Here is an 18549-nt window from a genome sequence, read left to right as displayed (position 1 = left end):
GTCTCGTGACTAGTAAACAGTTGCTAAAAAAGGATTTGTGTTTATCAGAATATTGAGAATTCATAAATTTGATCTCCTCGTCACTTTTAAACCGAACGAACACATCTGACTTTACAATCCAAACATTAGTCTTCTTATCCCACATTTTCAATTCGTCTAAAGTGATTTCATGTATTATTTCATCCTGAAATCTAGAAATAGTCTTTCGAAAATAAAAGAGAAGATTACTGTAGATAAGCTGAGAACTACAACAAAATTTGGATTCATTGTTCGATTTGAACACAGAGAATAGAAGAGACAAGTAAGAGGGATTTTGGAAGGGACATGACATACGTAAAGGGCCGGGACGAAAAAAGTCGGTGACGATGATCGTCGGGATAGAAAGAGAAGAAGGTGGAATGGTAGTAACCTTGAGAGTCGGAGGGGTCGCCCGGGCGCCTCTTCGCTCGAAATTTCCTACTGTCTCTCTCTTTTTTCTCCTCACTTTTCGTTTTTTCGTTCGCCTATTTTTCTATCTCAATTCGGATTCTCGGTCGAGGTCAACTCGTATGGGTGGCAATGGCGATTAGTGGAAGAAGAAAATGGATGTGGAGAGATCTATCAGGAAATTCGATTCAATAATCCATATGGATGACCTATTAATATAGGGACACACTGGAGAATAGGGCAATTATGGTAGGGTAGGAAATAAATAGGCTCACTGAGTTATAGGAACAGGTTGGATCAATTAAGGGGGTCATAGGAAAAGTGCTTCAATTTTTTCAGCTGACGGGGTTTTATTTCCTGAAAAACTTATCCATATTTTCAATTACTTATAAGCGAATGAGGAAGTTCCTTTTTTGTAGAATCTGAAAATGTGACGCCCGTGTGAATTCTTTCCAAACTCCGATATCTTGTCATCAATTCGTTTCAATGCCTCCCATTAGCTGTCCATGAAAATCACCACTTTTTACCATTATCTTCACATGAATCTTGAGAAAAGAAAATGAGGATCGGAAGAGAGCGTCGGAAACCTTGAAAAGAACACTTTCTGTTTGAAGATTCCATGTTTTGATAAAATCGAAGAAAACCTTTCATGACCTAAATATCCATAGCGATTACTTTCTCGCACACAACGACCAGGTTTTGTTTTCTGAATCAATCCACCAAAACTAAAAATTACACCAGGTGTCCACGGAGATTAGTTTCTTGGAAATACACAAATCTCTTAGAGAGTAAAGGTAGTTTTTAACGAAAAAGTACACCTGCCACCGTAATCTGTTATCTTTCATGTTGGAAAGCTGTTGCAAATCGACGAAAAGAACACGTTCTTTCGAGGTCGAACGACAAACGAGAAGCAAAAAGCCATAAGCTTTGAAGATCTATAAAGAAATGACACCTGAAAAGGCGACGGCATTGATTAATACTGAACACAAGGACATAACAATTTACTGCATATTACAAAGGCAAGTGAGATCATTTGTGGTATGAAGTGAGAAGTTTGAAATGACAGAATGTTATGAGTGAAATAGAAATGCACTTCACAGGAATTTTGGTAAAGATCACAACTTGTTAGAAGGGGAGAATTGACATACACATGAAGGGAAACTAATTTAATTACAGAATTTGCTAACTTTGAAAGTATACTAAAACGGGCTAAAACCCCATGTTAAATACATGATCATTTAGAAATGTTTGAATAGTATCAATGCATAGGAATATATTCCATAAAACTCTCCATGTCGACAATCGAATCAACTTCCATTGTGGAAATGTCGTCATCGTTGTCGATTTCCATTGAATCTGAAACAATTAAATTCGTTCAAGTTGCTGCACACCAAAAGGTTGTATCACAAACACTTACCGTTCATATAGTTCCGATAGTTTTCGTTGAATTCAATATCCATCGGCTCCGACTCGTGAAAAACTGCAAAGACACTGGTTCCTTTGCCATTTACAGCTGACGACATATTTGTTTTCGGCAATTTGGGTGAATGAAATTTGAAGTTATTTTCCTTGTTCGAATCTCGACACACCAAGCCCACAGTTGATTTGAAATTATCGAGGAAGGCGAAGACATTGTTGTTGAATCGATTAGTGACCGGCTGACTCCCTGTGTTGATAACTTGGGTGTGAGATCTTTTTGCGGTTGGAGAATCATTCGCGTTTGTTTGAGAATACAGTTGGCGACACTAAAGATATATCTTCATTCTCTAAACTCATCCAACTCAGTCAGTCGAACTTACAGAAGCGCGCTGTGATCCATTCTGGCGGAGAGGTGCATCGAAGGTCGACTCTACATGATACTTTGGCGGCGTCTGACAGATATCATTAGTAGCTTTCTGCAACAAACGTTACTAAATACAAAAAAAAGAAGTGTAAAAATTACCGGAAAATGAGTAATGAGCCGGTTGGTGCGTTGCGGTGTGGTGGGTCCGACTGTTTTGTGAGGAAACTTAGGCGTGCATGGAGTGCCGAGAGCCATTTTGTCTACCACAGATCTGAAAAAATTATTTAAAACCTAAAAAAACATGTTTTTGATACGGTGGGAGAGAAAACTAAAGCCAAGACATGGCGCAGTTTCCACTTTTCTCCATATCGACTCTTTTTTTAAAGGAAAAAACGAATATTTGGGGTAAATTAAAAAATCAAAATAAACTTTTGCAGCGGCGCTCCATTGAGCTTTTGCGAGATAGTCGCACTCACCACACAATAATCATGAGACGCAGGTCACCGAGAAGAATCAAAACTATGCAAAAAATTGTTGCAGAAACTTATTCCTTCCGTTTTGCTAACCATATAACAATCAGGGATAACAAAGATAAAGTTTCGGGGAGATGGGCGAAAAAACTATAGCCAAGACAACACTTCCAATATATTTATGTTTCATAGTGTACCTCTGTATTTGGCTGGTGGTACCCGTTGTCTATAAAATCCATAAAGATTTATTTACAAAATTAAATAGAATTCTTCAATATTTACGATTCAAACGTTGTTGAACAATTTCCCGAAGACGTTGAGAAGTTGGTCCATCATGTCGATCAAATCGACGGAGTACTTGAGTCCATTCACAAACAGCTGCATATTCCATCTGATTGAATTCATCTAACATCTGAACATGCGTATCTATAACTGACTCAATCATGTTATGAATATTGGTTTGGCACGTTTGGGGTTCTGAAATTGGAATAAATTGAAAATATTTTTAAAATGTGAAAATACCTTCAGATCTCATTCGACGACTTCTGAATTTTTTCTGTCTTCTTTTTGAGATTTCCATTTCTTTTTCAGTTTCTCCAACCGTCGACGAAGACGCAGAAGATGAAGAACGACGAGCTGTTCTCTCCTTGATTTGTAACTTTTTCTCGAAAGATTTATTTCTTTCTTCTTTCGCAGGATTCTTCTCTTCTTTTCCCTTTTTATTCTCCAATTTCAGTTTATCAATTGACTCCTCAAATGTTCGATGCGTCTCCCTGACTGTTGACTTTCCAGAATCAGAAGATGAACCTATTTTAGGAATGAAATCTTCGTATGGAACGGGAGATGGTTTCTTTGGGTTTTCTTTTGGTTTATTTGAATTTTTAAGTGGTGGCTTCTCTATGGAGACTTTTGGAATTGTGGAAGACGATGACTTTTCCGAGCCGAAGTCTGATGGATAGTCTTGTTTCGTACTTGCTTTCGAAGCTGATGATTTAGAAGAAGAAGAACTAGAACTGCTGGATTCTGATGATGAAGATTCAGATGATTCAGAATTGGAGGATGATTCGGATTTTGATTCTGAAGAAGATTCGGAAGAAGACGATGATGGCGTTGGTGTTTTCTCTTTCTTCTTTTTCGTTTCCTTTTTCTCTACCATTGGTTTCTGGGCTGTCACCGGTTGGACTACTGCAGCTGGAGCAGTTTGAGCTCTCACTGGAGTTGGTTTTCTTGGCGGAGAAGGTAGAACTTCTTCGAAAACTTCATCGAAAATTATTGAATCGGAATCAGAACTTTCACTTCCACTTTGAATTGCTTTTTTGAATGGACTTTTTGATGGAAGTTGAGTTTTTGGAATAACTTCAGGCACCTCTTCCTCGCGAATACTTTCGAAATGCTGAAAGTTTAAAGAAAATGTTAGAAATTTGAATCTGAAAACTTACGGCATGTTTTTTCGAATCTTCTGTCACTTTATTTCGAAGCATTTTCAATTCTGGAGTTTTAATAAGCGATTGATCGATTGAATTTCTGAGTTCTCGAATGTCTTTCAGACTTTTTCGACCAACTTGTTGACCTGAAAAGGTGATTTCGATTGAATTCAAAAAATTAATGTGAAAATTCCTATCTCCCACAACAACAAAAAATCTCAACTAACCCGGTGTTCCTAATGGCAGGATCCTCTTCCCTTCGTGGCTCTCTTCGTGACTTTCTTCACTTTCAGAGTCACTTGAATCACTAAATACTGATGATTTTAGGGATTCACTGAAAATGTCAAAAACTAGTTTTCGTCTTTATTATAAGAATAGAAACCTTACTTCAAAAAATCGAAATCTTCAGAATCTGTTCGAGATAATGATGCTTGTCGACGTGCTTGATTGATAATTTCAGAGAATGATTCTCTTCTTTTAACAGGTGCAATTGAGGAACTGAAAAGTGAAAGAAATGACGGAGAAAATAGGTTAGAGTCGTGAGAAATTGGATAATGTCATTCTCAGAATTCGACTTTGAAAGGTTGTAGCCTTGAAAGTCCATTTCAATTATCTCACTCGACTTATTGCACTTTCAGCTTCAACTACTTTTCAGCTGAAAGGATTCATTGAAATAGGGACTCATACGTTGGCTTTGAAGTTGAAGTGATGGAGGAGTTATCATCTTTTCGATTGTTGTTGCCACGCAACGCTTTTGCATTTCTCTCGAGGGATTCGAGATAGTTCTGTGATTGGATGATTACTTTTACACACCAAAACAATCAAACTCACTAACGCGGAAGATGATAACGGAGTGGAAGCAGATGAGGGACGCATTTGGAAAAAGAGAGAAGAAATAGAGAGAAAGGAAATGAATTGGGGGAAGAAGAAGAAGAAGAAGAAGAAAAACGGGTTTGTCACCATGGAGACAGAGGAGAAACAGCAATTGGGATGTCGTCGAAATTAGGAGCAGAAGGTGAAGAAAATAGGAAAATGGAAAGAAGAAGTATTCAAAATACATTGGGTACTATAGACGAAGATTTTTCAAATTTGGGAACTTGGAAAAACAACTTTTTAGAGTAGAACTAAACTGATGAAAAAGTTATTAGATTCTGGAGGAATATTACAGAATGCAAACAGTATTCGACACAAAAAGATATTTTTGACTTCTTCATCTTTACTTCACTATTCGTCTCTATGTTTCAAGATGGAGTAGAATTCTGATTTTTTTGTTAGAAAATCGTCTTCCTAGAACTTTTGGATCATCACTTCTAAATCTTGAAATCATTTTTTGTTTTCAAATATCCACAAACCAGTTCTCATTTTAACTTTAAACCTATTACCCTCTCCATACTCTAAATCTATAACGGTTCCCTCCCTTCAATCCCTTCTTTTCGTAAATTCCCACAATTCCATGCCCTCTTGGAACATGTTCCCATCCAGTTTCTACCTCGTTTCTTTGTTTCACAACTCTATGCTCGTAAAAAATTTCGTAATGAATTTGCTCTCTCTTCCAGGCAAGTCAGCCGCCTGAAGCACTCTCGTAATCCTCTGTAAAACGTGTACGAGCCCTCTTTTTCTCAATTCTCTCAAATCTTTGGTAGAGAGAAAATGCCGCGCGGCACAAGGGTGCGGAAGAGGAGAAGAGACGTGTAAATGTCAACAATGAGCTAGTTTTGTCAGTGCTCCGTTCGAAAGATAATGGAGATGAGAGAGACGCAGAGAGTACTGTAGTACAGAAGAGGCGGAGGTTTTTCGGAAAAGAGAAGGAGTCATCGGGCGCCTCCCTATTCCCACTTGTTTCCGTCACTTTCACATTTCATTCTTTTCTGAGTCGTCCCCACAAATACCATTCAATTGTGTTCACACGTTCCGTTCTTATCAATTTATCAACATGTCGAACTCCAGATGGGATGGATATCGTACGTTTCTTTTTTCAAAGTTTCCTTTTTTTGTCTGACTTATGGAGTTATCTTTATGGAGTTATCATCTGAATATGTTAACATTTAGGCCAATCTTAAATCTTGAAGTATTCCCAGACTTCTGAAACTGTTTTATTCTTATTTTAAGCATTATGGCAATGGTTCAGCCATCTAGTGAAGGAAAGACATCATTCCCTTACTACTGTAATTCTTTCGATTTTCAGAACAAGCCACTCAGGCTCCTGCTCTCAATCGTCAGTTTGACACCCAATCAAACTTCCTCGCAGCCGACAGCTTCGTCCGAAGCGGACTCGTTGGACAACAAATCAATAGTTCGTTTACAAATTGAGTAAAAAATTCTAAGAATCATATTTTCAGCAATCGATCCGTCGTTCTATGACTGCATTTATGGAGTTGCCAACAGTGCGAACACGGTCATCGAAAGATGCTACAAAGACATCGGATGCTGCTCCGATGGATGTTGCAAGAATGGAACTTGGTAAGAGTTTTTTTTTTGAAATGTAAATATTCAAATTATGGGGGTTTCTATTCATGCCTCATTGACTCGGTTAAACTATTTCAATCGTCTTGTAATCCAAGACATTTTCTTAACTCCTGACCGTTTTGGAACTCTTGGGCTCGTAATCTTGTATAATAATCGAAGTTGTAGTAAAATTTTGTCGAAAACTTGTCGAAAACAATTCTTCGAAACTTAAAAATCTTCAACCTTAAACTTCAATGTTTTTCAGGCATAATCGTTACGGATGGGCTGTTGCTCTGATTGTCATTTTCTGTATTCTTGTCATCGTTGCTTTCGTCATTTGGCTCGTCGTCTGGCTCTTCAACCGTTCCAAAGACAAGCAACAAAAACGTGAACTCTATGAGCATTACGAGGAAAACAACTATTCTGGAGTAAGTATTTACTGATTTGATATCAACAACTTGAATCGAGATCTATTTCCTTCTCCGCCCTTTTTCAACTCAATTTCTTTCCTCCGCGCGCCAACTTTTTCTAAGAACAAACATAACGGAAAAACGGGAAGGAAAAGCAGTATTGAGTCACTTCCTCCTTGACGAACAGATTAAAGTAAAGTGTATCTTTTTGTTTTTAGTTGACAAAATAACAAAAATGAGGAAAAAAGTGACTGTCAGAACAGAGTACATAGTTTGAAGTAACACAACTTGATGATTGCATTGAACTAGAATTTCACAAGGTATCGTTAATTAAAAAACTCGTTGTCTGGAAGTTTAGAGCCTAATATAGATTTACTCTTTTCCCGATTTACCAACATTCAAAAGTATCTCATTTCGGTCTATTTGTTGATTCATTGACAAACTTTTCTTGGAGAGAAATCCAGTTTCTTTCGGAGAAAAAGAGGTCATATTTGCTAGTTTGCTTACTTTTACACTTTCTGTCAAAACGTGAATCTTCTTTTCGAATGAATGAAATAAAGAAAGAAGTAGGAAAAGGTGGAAACAAACAATAATGCAGACATATACACTATATTTTAACATGATACATTTTCAGCTTCCAACTCCACAGCCGACACCGACTCACTTCCCAGCCGAACAATATTCATACGATCCGGCAAGAGACCGTGATAACTACCGATATTAATTTCTTCTTTCTTTTTCTTCTTCGTACTTTCAGCTCATTTCATTTCTTAAGAAACCAAAAAACAATCTTGCTTGATAATTCTTGTTAACTTCCCAATGTTTTGTAGATTTAATTTCTTCTCCGCGTCCAACCCTTTTCTGTAAATATTTGCTCAAACCATCGCTGTTTTTTTCTCATTTCATTCATGTTTATTCATAATGATGATGTTGATGATGACACGATATATTAATAAATTTCTATAAAAATTTGTTCGGAAAAACCAAAGTGTTTGAATTGAAATTGACCAAAAACAAACAGAAATGACCTCCTCTTTTAAATGGGTGAATCGTGTATTTATCCATTCGATTTGTTTAAAAAACAGGTGCAATCGTTTTGGTTTTTGAGGGTTTACTGTAGTAAAAATGAATGTTTGTCTCCAGATCGAAAATGAGTTGGAGACAGAAAACTGGAAATGAAATGCACTGATTATCAAACAGTTGACTTGTCCTTTTGATATGTTGTCAAGTACTTGCGTGCGTAGAAACCTGTCTGTAGAATAATCATGAACACTTAAAAGATCTTAGTTATCTAAATTACAAGATGTGTCTTTCGGCAGAGTTCTAAACCTTAGTGATCTCTTTTTTGCCAAACAATAATGGTGTCGTCCAGGCGGGGGCTGCTCACTCAATTTCGAAACTTCTGAACCTCAAAAATTCGAACCTCAAATTTAAGAGATTATTGATGTCACGAAACAATCAAGTTTTTTTCGCAAGTTTTCGAAAAAATTAAAGTCAATCCAAGAAGGTAAGAAACGAAATAATTCATTTCGTTAGTATTCGTCGTCAAAATAATAATAATATATAATGGAATACAAGTATTGCAGTAACAGAAACAGACAAGAGAAAAGAGATCAATTCAAAGAAAACACCGAGTCCGGATCACAATTTCCCCGCAAGATGCAGAACTCGTCACCATCAAAAAATCACCGAAAAAACACCGAAAAATGAAAGAAAAAGGGAAATGTACAGAGAGAAAGGGATTCTTGGCAAGAATTGCCACGTCATCAAATGAACGAATCAAAGACTGATTACTGTCATTTTGGAAGAAGATGGAGAGCTACGGCAATTCTGAGTGCTAGGTGACTTGTGCACTTTGACATCTGGTATTGTGTATACAGAATGAGGTGGTCGTTGTGAAGAAGATGAAGAAGATGTTGCAGATGACGACGGATTTTGTGATGAAGAAGAATTTGAACATGTTTTCAGCGCATCTTCGTAACTCGGAAGATCTTTTTCGCTGGCTGTCGCACGGACGCAAGCATTGTATGATGGTGGAGACTGAAATTATGGGAATGATTAATGTGAGTTATTAAACAAAGGGGTTGAGATGTTTTCAGAGCAAATAAGTTTCCTCGGGACAAAATAGAAAAAAAACATTCTGAGGAATAACGTGACTGTGAGCAAGAGCAAATGACGAAACTATTTCTATTGCTAAGCTTTTTCTCGATTTTTAATTCATTAAATGAAGTGAAACGTCTTATCCTAATTCCAGATCCATAGGTGAGTACCCAATTCAAATCAAAATTGAGAAGGATGGAGGCCTCGAACAAATTTTCAATGAATCAGCTTTTTGAAATGTCTACTGGAAAACTTACTTTTTCCAAATTCGCATCATCATTAACCACTGCCGGACAACAAATCTTCTGCCACGCGGAGAAAAATACTCTGAAAACAACAAAAAATACATTTTCACATCTTGAATTCTTCTGAAACAAACCTTGCTTCAACTGCAAGAACAATTGTACATGCAACTGCAATAAACGGAAGCATTGGATATTTCGCTGCGAGATCTTTCCAGACCATCATTGAGCGATGTGGTGATGTTGACTCCTGAAATGGACAATTCTCTTGTTTTCTGTTCAAAATATTCAAAAATACCTGTGCTGTTGGAACGTGAGCTTCTTCTAACTCAGCTGATGGAACTTGATAAGCGTCGACTGAAATGCATCCCAAAAACAAAAGGAACAACAATAGTACACATTTCCACACTAATGCCGGTAAAATCATTGAAGACACTTTTGAATTTATGCCTAGAAGAGCCAGTAGAACCAGCGAAAAGTTGACAATGAATAGTGTGGAGGGCAGAAATGAATCCGGATATATCAGATACAGCATCACTGCGAATAGAGAATCTGCTGGAAGTGTGCATGCTGCTGCAACGACAACCTGAAAATTAGGGAATAATAATGAAGAGAAGTTATTTTTTAATTTGAGTGTGGAGTTCTGCAAAATCATGTTTTGTCTTCTATCTAGCACTCCCCAGTTCTGCAAATCTGTACTTTGTCTCCTCACTCGATGTATTCCCATCAGTTGTTTTCGGCCACTCACTACTTTTTTGACCTTCCAATTTGGTGCAGAATTTGGACTCAAGTACAGGAATGAATCTATCTTGGTACTAAACATTGACCTTCGGTACATTATGATTTGTTTTCGAAAATAATCAAGTGACGGAAGATTTATGATCTAGGTTATCTAACTTCTCTTCACTACACAATTTTGCATCATTTGATATCTTCTTTTATCAATTTTTCTCAGATATTTTCCAAAAATCAAACCACTAAATTTCTGATATGAACTGATTCTTTGGCTCATCTCCAGTATTCGAAGAAGATTCTTACCGAATCGTATTGTTGAATAACAGGGGTATAGGTCAAGAATATCATGATGACCAATCAAAAAGAAAAGAGAGAATGAACACAAAAATGAGAAGAAAGTAATAAGTTTTCTTTCTTCTTCTTCTCCAAATGATTTCAGGTGATTGTCTCTATTTCTTTCTCCTTCTTCTTCTTCCCGATCACAAGTTTAGAGAAAAAGAGAAGAAGAGATAAAGAAAAATGAGGAATAGATGGAATGAGAAGGCAAGAAAAAAAGAAGAAAATAGACACCAAAGACACTTAAAACGTGATTTTTACTATTGTGTTGTGTTGCTTTTGTTTTTCCTTCGCCCCCAATTCTCTTCCGTTTCTTTTCTCCATATTCCCGTCCCCGGGTGGTGGTCACTTTTTCTATCGAATGATCAGATCTTTTCATTTTTTTGAGAATTTTTCAAAAAAGACCACTCCTCTAGAAGAAGCAGGGCGCGTCTCTTGGTTCTCTAGATGCAAGGATTTTCAGAATATTTTATAATTGGGCGGAGAGTACATCAAAACATTTTCCATTTATTCTTTGGTCTTTTTTTTATTATTGTGAACACTGATTCTTCCCTGTTGAAACTATCCAAAAACTTTGATATAAAAACTAGAAACAATCTAAAAACGAAAAACTTTTGGGACACTTCGCAACTAGCAATTTCAAAACTATGACGTTTTGAACAAGTTCAATGGCAGAGATGTAAATCAAAAAAGTTATAAAACATCACAATATCAATATTTCAATTTTGGAATTAAAATTCTGCATGAAAAACAAAACTGAAACTGCCTGAATTCTCACTGCTTTTTTTTTGGATTTCATTTAACCATCTCACATAATATTTTTTAAATGTGAAAAATGAAAAACCTACTTTCTTGTTGTTCATATTGGCAAAGAGGCTTGGGTGCGGCTCTCCGTACATCTGAAATAAAAAATAATTCAATTTTAAAATGATATGGGACTAGAAAAAAGGAGGAATATTTCACTGCACTCATCAGTATTTTTAAGAAATAAGGGTTCTTGGAGACAACGAGAGAAATAAGAACTTTCTTCCGGGGTCAAAAAGAAATGGAAAATGATTCTATTCTGACATGAAAACCAAGAAAAAACCCTAAATCTATGAATATTGAATCTGTTCCGATTTCAAGATTTATGGATTTATGAAGGAAAAAGAAAGTGGGCGGTCTCTCTAACCTTTGATTAATTTTCAATCGGAAACTTATTTCTGTACTTTTCTTTTTCTAATTCGAAAAGGTCAAACTCTAAAATTGATAGTTGTTGGGATTCCCCTTCTTTTGCCTTCTCTTTTTATACTTCTCTCCAGAATTATGACGACGACACGTGACTTGATATGACAAAAATACGCGCAAAAACATGGGAAACACCGTTTTTTGAATATATTAGAGTTTGGACACTCTCCCTGTTTTCTCCTGAAATGGTTTACATAACCAGATAGATCCGATTATCGAAATGTACGTGTGACCGGAACGTGTCAAATATGAAAAAGAGAAAAAGAAGAAGAAGAAGAGTTGAAGAAAATGGACAGAAATAGAAGAAAAAGAAACCGTTTGTGGAAGGAGAAAACGTTTTGTAAATAGATATTCGGAAGGAATGAACTATTAATTTTCTTGTGTGATCAGGAAGTTCCAGGCGGTTTGTTGAAACACTTCGAACTAACAATAACTAGTTTTTGACGGAAATGTAGAATATAGAAGTCTAAAAAGAGAGCCAAATACAGTTTATTCAGCCCAATCGGATCAATCAAGAATCAAATTTGAGTTATTTTTAGTTAGTATTTAAAACTAACTTTTCATAAAGGACTCGTAAATACTGCAATAAACTTGAATTATTTTTCATGGCTTTTTTTGTAGGGATTTTGAAGGATCTAACCATGGGAAGACTCTTTATAAACCCCTCCTCCACAAATTTCAGACAACTTATCTAGATTATATCTTAAAATGACGAATTATTTTGGAAGTTTTCTTGAAGACCACAAATTGGTAATTCAGAGTAACTATTAAATTGGAAATTTTCGAAATTCCCAATGAAAACCTATCGAAAAAGACTATTTGCACTTGGCAATTCTTCAAGAATCAAGTAGGATTTGAAAAAGATGAGCGAATTCATTTGGCAATAATCCTGCCAAAGAGGAGGCAACATCGTCCGATTTGCATCATAAAAGAAATGTGAATTTTTAAGAATGTATAGTTAGATCTAGAGGAGAAAAAGATTATAAAAAGATCATACCGGTCGTTGATTATCATTCGGAATTTGAGCATTTCTTGAAGGATTCGGAACCATCAGATGGTAATTCGCCATGGTTATCATCATGATTTTAAGATTCGTTTTCTTTTTTAAAAATCAGAAAGTTGTCTTGTTTATATGTGAAAAAGATCATCTTCAAGATTGGGGAAAATCACGTGAGTGACGTTGTCAAACAAGTTGGAGATTGATCAGTTACAGAAATAGTATTATGTCTACTTCGAATATTATTGAGTCGGTCAAACCAAAAAAAGTGTATCAAGTTTAGAAATATAATAGGAATCAGTGGCGACCTACACTTTTCCAAAAAATGAATAAATCGGATAAACTTAATCCTTGAGGACAGAAGGAAAAATGAAAAAATGAATGACCGGTGATGTTTGAAACTTGAAATTACAATTTGAATACTTTTGTTATTATTCATTGAAAAAACAACAAGAAAACATAACGAAAAGTCTCTGAAAAGATATAAATCAGAAAATGTGACATGAATAGGAAATAGTTCAGCAACTTTTAATGACTAAACGACAGAAAAGAAGATCTGTTTCAATGTTATGAAATATGGAAGGAACTGTAGAAGAAGAAGAAGAACATGGAAAATTGAAGAAGACGTGAAGATTCAGATGATATCATACAAACTTTGATCGTTTAGTTCTATGAACTTGTAAGTAATTATCAAGGAGGGTGATGGACGTACTTTGGATTTATAGTCTCTTTTTGTGGAAAGAACGATCAGAGACATTGATAGGTACAAAATGATAAAACGGGATTTATAAAGACTCACAAACTTGGTTAGAAATCGAAAATCTGGGGTTCCGGAACAATCTGATAGTTTCGAATCTCCTTTAAAAAGAAATTTTCAGACTGTTTCTGTTTTGAATGATCCGCAGATTTCATTCAATTTTGCACGTTTTGTACTTTTGAGGATTTGAAAAACGTTTGTTTTTTGAGTGTTCTCGACTGGTTTTTGTTTTCGAAACCAAATCCGAATTACACTTAAAACTCACTTTTATTGAGTTTAGTAGTTTTAAAGTTTATTTTTAAATTTTTTGAGTTTAAAGTAAAATTCTACGTATGATTCAATTTTCAGAGAATATAAATAGTTCAAATAATGTGGCTCTGATTCAAGAAAGGGAGAAATTTTCAGAAAATTATTAAATGTTCAGTTTTGAATGTAAATGTCATATTATCTTGTCTGTTTCAACATCTTCTACAATGAACATTTCAACATCTTCGTGATTCACAGTCCCCCCTAACACAGAAAGACATTAAGATTGCGATCCATTAATTCCAGATCTTTCTGAAACTAACTTCTCATATAATTAACTACGTAATTTCAGCCACGTCATCTTTTTCTCTGGGTGATTTCTGAATGGTCTTTCTCCATACAATTCGGTCACCAACCGACCACACTATTCAAATTTTACCCGCGTAAAACAAAACAAATGCGTAGTTTTGAACTATTCTTTGAATTCTATCTTCTTTTGATTTCAAACTCACAACTGGAAACATCATAGCCATTGAACTCGGTTATAGTCACAAGAATTTTCAGCTTGCGGTCAACTGAATTTTCTGAATTTCAGGAGAAATAACTACTTTATATACTCAACTCTTTTGAATTCATGTAGACAAAACATATGGAAATTTAAACATTTTATTATGATACCCGACGAATATGTACAAATCTCACATGGGGCAGAAAGGGTAAACACGGAAATGAAAATGGAGAAAACTATACTGGAAAAAGGAGGAAAACCCGGAAAAACAACATAATGAAACATAACAGAGAAATCAGTAGAGAAAAAGTGGAAGAAGGGGAAGGAGTCAACGATTAAAAATCGAGGTCTGGTTGGTATTCGGCGTCGGCGAATTCAGAATTATGCTTCGTTTTTGATGGAATTTCTCTGAAAATAATGAAGTTTATATGAGTGAGTTTCTTTGTTCCTCTTGAAATCAAACGAAAATACTGATCGAATTGAAATTTCCCTGTTGGCACACGGATTAAAGTGTCTGGCTCTACCCGAGTCCTGTCCCCATACTACTTGAGCTTTTTGGATACAAAAACTCACGGTCTAACTTTGGCAAAATCCATGATGGGCACGTATTTTGGAGCCATTTCTCCTGGAGTTGGGAAGTCTTCATAGGCTACAGAACGTTCGTATCGGAGAACTCGACGGGAGATTGGGTGCTGGAAATTGAAATGTTAACACAGTATTCTTAAAATAAAAACAGTTTGAATTACCTTGAGATTGGCTCGAACTCCCTTATCTTTGCTGATCGAAAACTTGTCGAAAGCGGCACAAAAAACGAAAAGAGCCAAGAGAAGAATGAGAGAACGCATTGCTTTTGGGATGTTCCGGTTGGAAATGGGAATGGAAAATGAATGAAAAGAAATGGAAAAGAAAATCGAAAGGGCGGTGAATGAGGTCAGATGGTCAAGTGAAAACACGATTGAAAGAGGAAGAAGAAGAGGATAAAGAAGCAAAAAAGGGAATATGTCGGTCAGACTTGTTCTTGGATTGATGCAGGTTGATGATCACAATTCTCTCCAGTTATTTTCTTGTAGGCGTCAAGAAGTCTCCTAGAAATATATTGAATTAAACTGTTGATTGCACCGATCAGAGCATCAAGGATTCATCAAGGTTAGGCTAGGCTACACGGTTCGAATGGTTTAAAAAAGTAAGAAACTACAATCAGAAAAGGATTTTGAGGAACTGAATTTCTATCAATAAGGCTCTAACTAGAACGGCTCCACTGCGTTCGACAGATCGCTCGACATCTCCGTTTTTTTATATTTAGCAACTGAAATCAGTTTTTTTAGTTTCCGATGGAAACAATTAAAAGTAAGTTTAATTCGTTCAAATTTCTTTTAGGTTCCAAGAATGGAAAATATTAATTTTTTTAAAGAGCATCAAAGGTTTTGATAAAATAAAATAGATAATTTAGACAAATTCAACTTCAATTTTTAAACCAAAAATCAAAGGAAGTAACGTCTTTTAAACCGGTATTTTGATGGGAAGACGAGTTATATGAAAATTGGAAAAAATCGAGAAGATGGGCGGTTCCTTTTAGTTTTCTGACCAAATGTGGTCATAGGTCATCTTTTTCCCAAATTTTCATCACAAATTTTGTTTATGTTGTTGATGGGTCACATTGGGTTGGAAAGGGACAGAAGAAAAAGAAGAAGGAAACAAAAATAAAAACAAAAAAGGAAGAAGAAGACAAAGGCTTACTGTAGTTCTCGTGATCTTGCTACTCCATTCTCTTCTATTTTCTTTTCGACGAGATTCAGCTCCCTGAAAAGTCTTGATTCATTTCCGACTACTTGAGACTATTTGACTTACATTTTATTGATATAACAACAGTACATAATCCAAATCAACGAAACAATAATGTAGAAAAACAGAACGATCCAAAATATTTGTGAAACTTCATCGAATAACTGATCAATTGCAGGTTTGTCTGTCATTTTCACATGCTCCTCAAAATATATTTTTCAAAAAACGATCATTGAGACAAAAAGAATAAATAAACGGTTTGAGTAGTAAAAGTTAGAGTAAGTTTAGAGATGACCCGCCCGCGCAATTGAGCAAAAAGCAAAGAAAAAGCACATTGCGGTAGAAAAAGAGAGAGAAGACAAACATTCAAAGGGTGCCATTTTGGAAAAAAGACAAGTAGAAGAGGTGTCATGTTACTCTCGATGTTAACTTTTTTAGACAATAAAAAATTGGGATATTTCGGAGAGTTGGTGTTTTGGAGAAGCGGATGGAATCAAGCACCTTTATAGAAAAAACCAAAAGTTTTTCTGATTGAAATTATTGTATAGTTATTGTTCATGTCATTCAGAAATACATTTTCATTCATATTTCAGACGGTTGACGAACGGAAGAGAATCCTTTTTCAACATTATTTTTAAGCATTCATTGCGTTCTATGACATGTTAAATATCGTTTTTACAAAAATTTATTTACAAAAAGTTGTTGAGAGCTAACTAGCTAGTAAGCAACATGTTTTTGAAGTGAATTCCCAAATCCAAAAATTTTTTGAAAGTAGAAGTTGATCCTTCAAACATGAAAAATACCAAAACGTTTAGCGTCGACCCAAAAAACAATGCCCAAATAAAGATACTGCATACTGAAACGATATGCTGTCGAAACTGAATCATTGAATGACCCTTATCTCGCTATAATTATTTTTATCCACGTTTTTAGTTTTGAAATTCTATAAATTTTGACTATTGGCGAAAAACTTCAAAATTTCAGATATGCATACATTGATTTGAAGGTTACTCTCAATTGGTTTTGACCCGGACTTGATAGGTTCCTAGTAATAAAGATTGGGGAAGTTTCCAGAAGCATTCAAATCCAAAAAAATAAAATAAACAGAGAGACAGTTTTCATTCAAATTCTAACATCATTCTTTCCCTATCTTTTCGACTTAGCAGACGTTTCGAAGGCCATACTTCTCTGAATCTCTTCATCTTACACACTATTTTCAGAAGACCGGTCGGATGACAATTTGTGTATTTCTCTTCTGTATTGTGTCTATTTCTCTCTAATCACTTAAATGGAAAAAATGAGCGAGAGAAAAAGAGAAGGAAATGGAAAAATGGGTGCGGTCTCTTCTGTTTTTATAACGACTTCATTTGGAACATCTGGTTGATTAGTCGTTTTGAAGTGATCAGGAAACATTATTTGTACGGAATCCGAAAAATCTTTGAAATGAAAAAAACGTAATGGAGCCGGAAAAGGAGTGGTAGTGGAGAACATTCACACCATAATTATATAGTTGAACTAGACAAAAAAAGAAAGAGAGAATAGATGTAAAAAGAAAGAAAACGGACAGTTTATAGGAGAGTATCGAGCATTTTATTGGGTAATAATGACAAAAATGGATGAATGATGAACATGGAAACGCAATGAAATAGGTTATACAGAAACAAGATGTTCTATTGACCATCTTGAAGCGTTTCAGATATTATTTACTTCACAGAGAAATTCTGGTGTTGCTGAATTTAGCTCCATGTCGAAAGCTTTGTTCACGGCATAAGAATGGGGACAGAAACAGTCAAATTGGTAAGATTTCGTGACTCTTTGAAAATAGAAGATGTACTCTTACAGTGCGATTGCTGGGTCCTTCTACTCCTAAAAAGCACCGAAAAATGGATAAATTGAATATTGGAATCGACTAACAACTCAAACAATCTTCCTGTCGCTTTTTTGTTGTTCTGTCACTTTATTTCATCCCGTAGGTCACTTTTTTCAGAAACAACGTCATTCCTTCATCACAAGTCACAAACGGTAGATCCAGGAAAACCTTATCAGTGATCATCTGGGAGTTGGTATGAGCCTTCGCTCCAGAATACCGAAGTTTCTCGACGTTGATCCAACCGAACTACAAAAATCCAACTTTTCGAAACTAACAAAGTGGTCATCCGTACTGTAAAAACCAGACGGCATTGCTTCCAAATCGTAACCTGCTCGGTGAGTATTGAAAAAACAAACATTTTGTTTGAAATTCTCTCAAGAAATTTAAAAGTCAAGAAAATCTTCCACTTCAGGTCTGAACATCGACAAATCCGCTGAGAGCTTCAGCGATTCAGTCGACTGGATTCGAAGAGTGTTGTGCCGGGAATGAGGAGTGCCTGTAAACAACCTGGAGGTCCACTCGTATTTTGCAGTTTTTCTTTGACAATTCCCCTTTTATATATTAATAAACAGCTATCAAAGATATTGAATCCTTCACATTTCGAGAGAAAAGAAAGTTCTGAATTATAAACTATGTATCTGACATTGAACAGGGCTTTTTTGTTTTTTCGCAATCGAAAAACTGAGAAATTGGAGTCTTTAGACTATGCCTATGCCCATATGCCTATATTCCTATAAGCCCCGCCCATTTCCCATAGTATATATGGCGACTGGCGGAGTCCGTGAGATGTC

The 18549-nt window shown here is 35.8% G+C and overlaps 6 protein-coding genes across 6 annotated transcripts; 1 reads left to right on the top strand and 5 right to left on the bottom strand.

The window, feature by feature from the left end:
- Positions 1-1684: 1684 nt before the first annotated feature.
- On the bottom strand, positions 1685-2464 carry GCK72_005523 (uncharacterized protein; the record flags this gene model as incomplete). The annotated part of the gene is made up of 4 exons (XM_003117012.2): positions 1685-1782; positions 1844-2171; positions 2226-2321; positions 2369-2464. The coding sequence occupies 4 exons, from the start codon at positions 2462-2464 to the stop codon at positions 1685-1687; spliced, it is 618 nt and encodes a 205-aa protein (XP_003117060.2).
- Positions 2465-2950: 486 nt separating this feature from the next.
- On the bottom strand, positions 2951-4979 carry GCK72_005522 (uncharacterized protein; the record flags this gene model as incomplete). The annotated part of the gene is made up of 7 exons (XM_053725221.1): positions 2951-3156; positions 3202-4072; positions 4119-4249; positions 4331-4437; positions 4491-4601; positions 4791-4888; positions 4935-4979. 7 exons carry the CDS (start codon positions 4977-4979, stop codon positions 2951-2953), a joined length of 1569 nt encoding a protein of 522 aa, XP_053589415.1.
- Positions 4980-6036: 1057 nt separating this feature from the next.
- On the top strand, positions 6037-7682 carry GCK72_005521 (uncharacterized protein; the record flags this gene model as incomplete). Its single annotated transcript, XM_003116922.2, has 5 exons — positions 6037-6064; positions 6289-6396; positions 6443-6563; positions 6814-6976; positions 7593-7682. 5 exons carry the CDS (start codon positions 6037-6039, stop codon positions 7680-7682), a joined length of 510 nt encoding a protein of 169 aa, XP_003116970.1.
- Positions 7683-8737: 1055 nt separating this feature from the next.
- GCK72_005520 (uncharacterized protein) lies at positions 8738-12679 on the bottom strand (the record flags this gene model as incomplete). The annotated part of the gene is made up of 6 exons (XM_053725220.1): positions 8738-8998; positions 9316-9385; positions 9438-9550; positions 9599-9886; positions 11220-11270; positions 12596-12679. 6 exons carry the CDS (start codon positions 12677-12679, stop codon positions 8738-8740), a joined length of 867 nt encoding a protein of 288 aa, XP_053589414.1.
- A 1762-nt stretch (positions 12680-14441) lies between these two features.
- Positions 14442-14951, bottom strand: GCK72_005519 (uncharacterized protein; the record flags this gene model as incomplete). Its single annotated transcript, XM_003117452.2, has 3 exons — positions 14442-14514; positions 14680-14798; positions 14853-14951. 3 exons carry the CDS (start codon positions 14949-14951, stop codon positions 14442-14444), a joined length of 291 nt encoding a protein of 96 aa, XP_003117500.1.
- A 161-nt stretch (positions 14952-15112) lies between these two features.
- Positions 15113-16079, bottom strand: GCK72_005518 (uncharacterized protein; the record flags this gene model as incomplete). Its single annotated transcript, XM_003117327.2, has 3 exons — positions 15113-15191; positions 15844-15906; positions 15955-16079. 3 exons carry the CDS (start codon positions 16077-16079, stop codon positions 15113-15115), a joined length of 267 nt encoding a protein of 88 aa, XP_003117375.2.
- Between the last annotated feature and the right edge of the window lie 2470 nt (positions 16080-18549).

This window comes from Caenorhabditis remanei, chromosome II (assembly GCF_010183535.1).
Source record: "Caenorhabditis remanei strain PX506 chromosome II, whole genome shotgun sequence".
Taxonomy (NCBI): domain Eukaryota; kingdom Metazoa; phylum Nematoda; class Chromadorea; order Rhabditida; family Rhabditidae; genus Caenorhabditis; species Caenorhabditis remanei.
Note: the sequence above shows the minus strand (reverse complement) of the source record. Positions and strands in the feature narration are given on the sequence as shown.